Source organism: Molossus molossus, unplaced genomic scaffold (assembly GCF_014108415.1).
Source record: "Molossus molossus isolate mMolMol1 unplaced genomic scaffold, mMolMol1.p scaffold_m16_p_3, whole genome shotgun sequence".
In the NCBI taxonomy this organism is placed as follows: Eukaryota; Metazoa; Chordata; class Mammalia; order Chiroptera; family Molossidae; genus Molossus; species Molossus molossus.
This window is the reverse complement of record NW_023425366.1, coordinates 128,793,807-128,801,800: the sequence shown is the minus strand read 5'-3', so window position 1 is coordinate 128,801,800 and position 7,994 is coordinate 128,793,807. Positions and strand designations below refer to the sequence as shown.

Here is a 7,994-nt window from a genome sequence, read left to right as displayed (position 1 = left end):
CTGCAATTTTCCAGTTAGCTCAGTATCGATGCTTTGCCTATGGCTGTTATTTGGTTCAATGGCAGAATAAGGCGACGCTTTTAACAATTTGCAATTGAATTCTGCACGCGCACACACGCACACACACGCACACACACGCACACACACGCACACACACACAAAAGCTCGTACATCAGGCACATGACCCAAAAAATACAAAACGAAAGCATAGAGGGCTTTGGTGGAAGGGAAGGGGTTCTAAATAAATAAACACCTTTACAGGTCAACACTGGGAGTGCAGCGGTGTCACTGAGGTTTCTGAGAAGGCCGTGCAGAAGCTGGCATGCTCGAAGGTAGCTTTTGGGAAGGTTTCTCAGTGGTCTGCCTGCCACCAGGAGATGAGGGCGTGCCAGAGTCTAGCTGGGAAGACTTGGATTTGCGACTGGACAGCAGGGAATGTCTAGAAGAAGCAGGGTCCTTGGAGACGAGCTGCTCTTTTCCAACTGAACTGGCCTTTGGATGCTGGGAACCTGGAGGATGGTGCCCTCCCTCTGCCTGGTCGTCCCCAGCACTCCTACAGACCGCCTTGACAGAGCTCCCACCTGCCTTCTTCGAGAGCAAGGCCGTCTTGCCAAGGTCAGTGGACCGCCGAGTTTCCTTCTGTCTCAAGGCTGACTTGAAGAAGGACAGCCCCTTCTCGTCCGACTTGCTGTCCCTCTTCAGACCAGACTTCGTGCTCGTGCTGGGGGAGCGCAGGCTGGCCATGGAGGAGCTCCTGATGTGCTGCTTCCCATCGCCCCGGCCCTCCCCAGCCCGGGCCTGGCTCACCCGAGGGGAGTTGGGTTTGGAGCTGGAGGCGACACTGGCTCGGTCAGAAACCAGGCTTTGTCTGGAGCCCTCTCTACTTAAGCCCCTATCTGAAGTCCTGCCCTTCCCAAGTGGGACCGGGCCCCTCGTGGCAGGGCCCGAGGCTTTTTTGGCAGGTATGGAGGAAGCAGTGCAAGGGAGAGAAGAAGCTGACTTTGGCTTCTGGGGTGAAGGAGAGGCCACAGAGTCCTGGGCTCTGGGGGAGGGCTCCTTTCTGGGAGGGGCAGGGGCCCTGGCAGAATCCGCCTTGCTTCGGGAGCGAGAGGGCTTCACAGAAATTTTGACAGGAACAGGAGAGGAAGGGGAGGTACTGGACTGAGATGACTCCCGGCTTGCCAACACTGACCTCCCCTTCCGCAGGCTTCTATCGGGCTCAGAAGCGCCTTTGGAGCTGGGGGGGCTCTTGGTTGTGCTGTCTGGTTTCTTTGTGAGGGAGCCTGGGTGGCTCGGGGGTTTCACCTCTTTGACGGGAGAGCTGTCTACAGAATCACTCTGATCCACATAAGCTATCTGGTTATTGTTATCAAATGGATCAGAGATGGGGGGTAAGTGAGCCCCTTGTACTGAGTGTTTGCTCTGTGCATCTACCACACCGGAGTTCAATCTGCGGGTGTCTGACTCATCTCTGAACATGCCTTCCATGACAGCCAGAGGGGCCCGGCCCACAGCCTTGTGCTCCCGTCGACTGGGACCATCGCCTGGTTCCTGGTGACTGCTAGAAAGGTTCCTCAAGCTACCAAAGCAAGAGATGGAGACCTTGTCATCCACTGCCTCCCCGATCTTCTCCAAGGTGGAGGCAGAGGTGTGAATTGGAGAGTCCCCTGAGAACCGGGAAGGAGAGCTGGAGCGCATCTGCAGCTTAGCAGACAGGGACCAAGAAGGTCTGATGCAATTTTCATTGACAGCCAAGGGGCTGGTGACAGAAGACCTGGATGACAAGCTCTGACGTTGGACACTTCTCACGAATGGTCGAGTTGAGAAACCTCCTGAATGCAGCAAAGAGAATATCGTTAAGCTAAACAGAAAACAGCCCTAGTAGCATCTCATGATGAAAAGAAAGCAAGCCTCCTGGAATGACAGGAGCCCAACCCTCAGAGCCAGCATGTCTGGGGCCAAGGAGCAGCCATGGACGTCACCTTTTCTGAGCCCAGTTCCCTCCCTTATCTATAAAATAGGGACTTTCTAACTCAGGAATCGGCAAACTATCTCTTTACCTTCCTGCTCTACACCAGGAGTCAGCATAGTTTTCCTGTACAGGCCCAGACAGTAAATATTCTAGGATTTGTGGGCCATCACATGAAAGCAGCCATACACAAATGGGCATGGCTGTGTTCCAATAAAGTTTTATTTAAAATAAAGGTAGGGACTACATTTGGCCTAGGGGCTGTAGTTTGTTGACCCCTGTTGTAACCCCCAGGGCTACAATGAGAATTAAATAAAATATTTAAAAATCCTGTGCCCGCCCTGGCCAGTTTGGCTCAGCGGTTAGAGCGTCGGCCTGTGGTCCAGAGAGACCCGGGTTCGGTTCCCGCTAAGGGCATGTACCTCGGATGCAGTTTGTCCCCGGCCCTGGTTGGTCGTGTGGGTGGCAGCCACTCGATGTGTCCCTTCACATCGATGTCTCTCTCTCTCTCTCTCTTCCTCTCTCTCCTTCCCGCTCTAGCTGAACAAAAAATGGAAAAATGTCCTCGGGTGAGGATAAAAAAAAAAAAAAAATCCTGTGCCCAGTAAGGCACCTGGCATTCCACTGATGCTCAATAAATGTGAGCTATTGATCCAGCTTCTTCAACTTACTCAGGACATCTGGGGCTCGCAGAAGGAAGTCTCTGCCCAAGATGATACGAATAATCAGAAGCAGAGCAAACACCAGATCCACAGCCCTAGCCCCACACTCAATGCACATGCAGTGTCACTGTTGACTATAAGAGCAGATCCATGCAAAGGACTAAAGAAACAATGTATTCCTATCCTGAGCGACTTAAAACTTCCAAAGAAAATATTCCACATTGAATTCTATACACACTTGCTACTGTAGCTGTGGAATCTGTCAAAGTCTGTCTGGAGGAGATCCTAGGAGACAGGCCCCGTCTTGTGGGCACCACCACCACTGGAAGATAATGACACTTGAGAGGGTACTGATTCTCCAACCACACTGGTTAAAAATAGATCCGGGCAAACCACATCTAGACTTACTGTTAAAGTGACAATGAAGTCTACGTTTAAAGGCTGCGTTGAAAATAACCTCTACCTGAACAAGCCAAGACTCACTGGCCAGTTTTTCATATCATGTCAGGAGCTGCACAGGAGCTTGGCAATCACAGCCCAGCACTCTCACAAATGGGGAAGCAACACGCCAGAGCTGGGGGAGCTGATGCGGTGCAGCACACCTCCGATCTGGCACAGCTCTCCCAGCCTCCTGCCTTTCCTCCATTCCATGTTCTCAGAATTACCCATCACCACTAGAAACTGACCACAGCCATCGAAGCGCTGGCCGCAGAGTGAGGCTTGCTGGAAGGTGAGTCACCGTGCTCGTTCTGGAAGCTGAGCTCACCCTCTCCTGCTCCAGCTGTCGGAGTGCTGGCTGCCTGATCGCTCCCACACCACCCGGGGTCCCTGTTGGGACTAAGGGCCCTGCTGCCACTACTCAAGTGGTAAGTGAAGGTAAAACAGAGCAGTTCAATTTTTATCAGATTTCCAAAGTTTTTATAATGTGCTTATTTTCAGAATTCCCAAAAACTATCTCCAGCAGAGGCAAGTTTTTGTTCTAGACACTCCTGTACCAAAAGGAACATGCCACAGACTCCTCTCAGGGAAGCAGCGTGAGAAGGTGAGAAGTTGAGCAGGCCGGGGACTCCCTGCCAGGCCCTGCACGGCAATCTGTCCCCAGGTGGCCCCGGACAAGTCACAACTGCACTGAGTCCCCTTACAGCTACTCTGAAGATTTTAAAAAGCTCTTTGAAAAAAAAGTATTCATTATTGTACAGAATTAAGGCTCCGGCCTCCAAACTCCAAGCCTTCAAGTCAAAAATGATGAAAGAGAAGAAAGAAGTCCTAGGTCAGAGAGAAAAAGCAAACACCCAGTTCACATCACACGTACTGGTAGTCAGAACACTATGCAGCGCGACCCACAACCTTCTTGGGACTTGGTTCCTACGCATTAGGGACCTGCGCTGTCTGTGAGTTGCCTCTTAGAAGTATATCACCAAAACACACACTCACCATCATCTTCACTCCTTTCCCCGGTCATCTCCACGGACTCGGACAGCGAGGCCAGGGAGGTGCGTCTGGAGGAAGCTGCCGAGGTGGCGCTGGCGGGCTTGCTCCCAGGGAGCCGGCTCACCCAGTGCTCGCACAGGGAGGAACTCGTGGAGCCTGCAGAGAAGGGAGGGGGCGCCGCGGTCAGGCCAGGGCCCGGCTGGCCTACACAGCACACACCCCCATGCAGGTGCTGCCAGAGCTGGAGGCAGCTGATGTCCTCACTGCCAGGTGAGCAGGAACTCCCAGACCCCAGCGTGCCTGCTTCGAAGCCCCTGCTGAGACGAAAAGGAAGGACAGCAGACTCCCACCCACGTCTGCAGTATAAAATGCAAGTGTCAAGGGCTGGCTATAGAACAGAACATAGACAATCACTCATATTCATCCCTTTTACAAATATTTATTAAGCACTACACATCAGTACTGTTCCGAGTACCTGCCATAATATTTGACACACAGGAAAAAAAAAAAAGAGCCGCAGGGCCCTATTAATTTCTTAGCCTCACTGTTGAATTTCAAAATCATTTTCACAGCCTGGCCAGTGAGGCTCAGTGGTTGAGTGTTGACCCATGCATCAAGAGGTCACCAGCTCCATTCCCAGTCAGGACACATGCCCAGGTTGTGGGCCCAATCTCCAGTGGTGGGCATGCAGGAGGTGGCCAATCGATGTTCTCTCTCATCGATGTTTCTCTCTCTCTCTCCCCCTCTCCTTTCCTCTCTCTCTAAAAATCAGTAAAGAAAAAAAATTTTTTTTAATGTTTAAAATCATTTTCACAATATTAATATACACAAACATAGGGCTTTATGTCAACCTGTTCTGTCTGTCCCAAGGATGCCCTTAAATATATATTAGAGTAACAGCAATTGCTCTTGAAATTGAGAACATGAAGCAACATGACAGTCTCAAGTTGCCCTCAAGAGGGTGTCATGTATGAGCACATATCAGACTCTGGGAAGCACTGGGAACAGGCTTTAGAGCACTGGGGTTTCCATTTCTGTTAACAAAGTGAGTGGCAGACAGATAGGTACAATGGGAGGGAGTGGGTCTGACTCCAGCAGGGGTCACTCTGCTCCAGAAAGACCTCCTTTCAGCAGCTTCTAACTTAGCCCTCACAAGCCTCAAGGAGAGCAGGGGTTAATACTCCCTAACCTGAGCACATTCCCACACCCCAGTCTTGTCATGTGCTCTTAAACTCAAACCCTGCACTGTGAAGCATGCACTCCTTATTTAGATTGCATGTGGCGCCCTGGCAGGTTTGGCTCAGCAATTAGAGCATCAGCTTCGGGTCAAGGGCATGTACCTCGGCTCGGTTGTGGTTCGTCCCCGGCCCTGATTAGGTCTTTCAGGAGGCAACCAGTTGATGTGTCTCACATCAATGTTTCTCTCTCACTCCCCTCCCCTCTTCCCTCCTACTCTATCTGATGATAAATAGAAAAATATCCTTGGGTGAGGACTAAAAAATAAAATAGATTGCATGGGGCTGAACCCACATCAAGTGTGGGCATTGATTCCTGCACTTATTAAAACAACAGACTAACAGACTAGACCCATCAAGGTAAACTCAAGCCATCTAATATTATCACAGCCTTCAATTCTCCCATAACAGAATAGGCCGATCTTACGGAGGTGGGGAGGCTATTTCTAACCACGCTTTCCCCTTTACAAAAGGCTTTAAGGTACATTTGCCTAAACTGATGCATACAATGACCCCAAGAGGCAGGCAGTGTTATTACACCAGAATTACAGACGATAATATGTGCGTTGGATGGGACATGCTCCAAGGTAACCCAACCAAAATATGGCAAAGCCAAGTCTCCTTTGTATTTCCAAATCCCTCATTCCCTCTACTTTCAGAGTATGTGCCATGCTATATTTTAGCTCTTTTATCCCACAAGTGAATCTCCCAGGCACTAGTCCACCTCCCTGGAAACTCTGCTGGTTCATAGCTGCTCACACACACCATCACCATTTCCTTAACTGCAATCATTCTGGTTTCAAGATTAAATGCAAATGTGAGGGGTAATTTCCAAAATATATGGAGTACTCATACAACTCAACAAAAGGAAGACAAAGAACCCAATTTAAAAATGGTCAGAAGCCCTGGCCAGTTTGGCTCAGCGGTTAGAGCGTCAGCCTGCGGTCCTGAGAGGCCCGGGTTTGGTTCCCGCTAAGGGCACGTACCTCGGTTGCAGTTTGTCCCCGGCCCTTGTCGGTTGTGCGGGTGGCAGCCACTCGATGTGTCCCTTCACATCGATGTTTCTCTCTCTCTGTTCCTCCCTCTCTCTCTCTCCCACTCTACCTGAACAAAAAATGGAAAAATGTCCTCGGGTGAGGATAAAAAAAAAAAAAATGGTCAGAAAACCCAAATAGCCACCTCTCCAAACAGGACATACAAATGGCCAAGAGACATGAAAAAATGCTCAACTTCACTAATCATCAGAGAGATGTAAATTAAAACGACCAAGGGGTTATCACCTCACACCTGCCAGAATGGCTGCCATCAACAAATCATCAAACAAGTGTTGGCAAGGGTGTGGAGAAATGGGGACCCTAGTACACTGCTGATGGGAATACAGACTGGTGCAGCCACTATGAAAAACAATATTTCCTCAAAAAATTAAAAATTGAACTGCCATTTGACCTAGTGATCCCACTTCTAGGAATATACCCTAGGAAGCCTGAAACACTCATCAGAAAGAATATACGTACCCCCATATTCATAGCAGCACTACTTACAATCGCTAAGATCTGGAAACAGCCCAAGTGTCCATCAGTAGATGAGTAGATAAAAAAGTTGTGGTACATGTACACAATGGACTACTATGCAGCTGTAAGAAAGATCTCTTATCTTTTGAGACGACATGGAGGGACCTTCAGAATATTATGCTAAGCAAAATAAGCCAGTCAGAGAAAGACAAGTATTACATAATCTCAATTATTTGTGGAATATAATGAATAAAGTAAGGTGATGAACAAAATAGACCCAGAGACATAGAAGTAGGGTTCAGACTGACAAACTTCACAGGAGGGGGCGGGGGAGAGGAAAGAGATAAACCAAAGAACTTATGCATATAAGGATAACCAATGGACACAGACGACAGATTCTGGAGAATTTCTCTAGACCACTAATAACAATCTTCTGTTCTAGAAAAAGCTGCCTAGGAACAGGGTCGACCTTACCTGCCACTGAGCTGTTGGCTGACCATGACGGTATTGCAGTCCGCCTCTGATAGAAGAGGATGTAGGCCGTCTGTGTGCAGACCTCATCTTCCGACAGCTGCTGCACCTCACTGTCATCAAAGCAATACCAGAGCCCGTCCACGGAGTTCTTACAGTAGGCTGGCAAAGAGAGTCACCGTTAGCACCGGGGCAGCTGCACTGGCTGGGCCCCTCTACCCACAGAGACCATTTCTTTGGCTCATATAAATAGCTCAAGACCTTTATAAGGCTGCATGTAGTAACAGAGAAAGAGCAAAAACCCAAATTCCATATCACACTCAGGCAAAATGTTTCAAGAAATTCTGAATGGATAAAGTTCTTTTTAATCTTAGGAAACACAATATAATTATTTAGTTAAACTAGTGTATCTCAACCAAGGACAAGTCTACCCCCGGGGGACACTGGAAAAGTCTGAAGACATTCTGGCTGTCACAACCTAGGGGTGAAGGTGTTACTGGCATCTAGTGGGCAGAGGTCAGCGATGCTGCTAAACATCCTACAATGCCCAGGACGGGCTCTCACATGTGGAATTGTCCGCCCGGACTGACAGCACTGCCGGGGCTGAGAAACCCTGATTAAGCATGTTGGAACAGCCTGGTATTTATTAGATACGGAGAATAACAGAACTAGAAATGATAATATTAATGGATAACAGCGGCAGCTACCATTTGTT

The 7,994-nt window shown here is 49.1% G+C and overlaps 1 protein-coding gene across 3 annotated transcripts in view; it reads right to left on the bottom strand.

The window, feature by feature from the left end:
* Nucleotides 1-226: 226 nt before the first annotated feature.
* Nucleotides 227-7,994, bottom strand: part of USP31 (ubiquitin specific peptidase 31) — a 46,157-nt gene continuing 38,389 nt past the window's right edge. Inside the window, exons 11-13 of one of the 3 annotated variants that reach the window (XM_036279264.1) lie at nt 7,283-7,441; nt 4,066-4,218; nt 227-1,832 (exon numbers count right to left, since the gene is read on the bottom strand). In XM_036279264.1, coding sequence (XP_036135157.1) covers nt 286-1,832; nt 4,066-4,218; nt 7,283-7,441 — 1,859 coding nt within the window. In that variant the 3' untranslated portion in view covers nt 227-285. The remainder of the gene's footprint in view (nt 1,833-4,065; nt 4,219-7,282; nt 7,442-7,994) is intronic. The other 2 variants (XM_036279262.1, XM_036279263.1) reach the window with 2 other exon arrangements.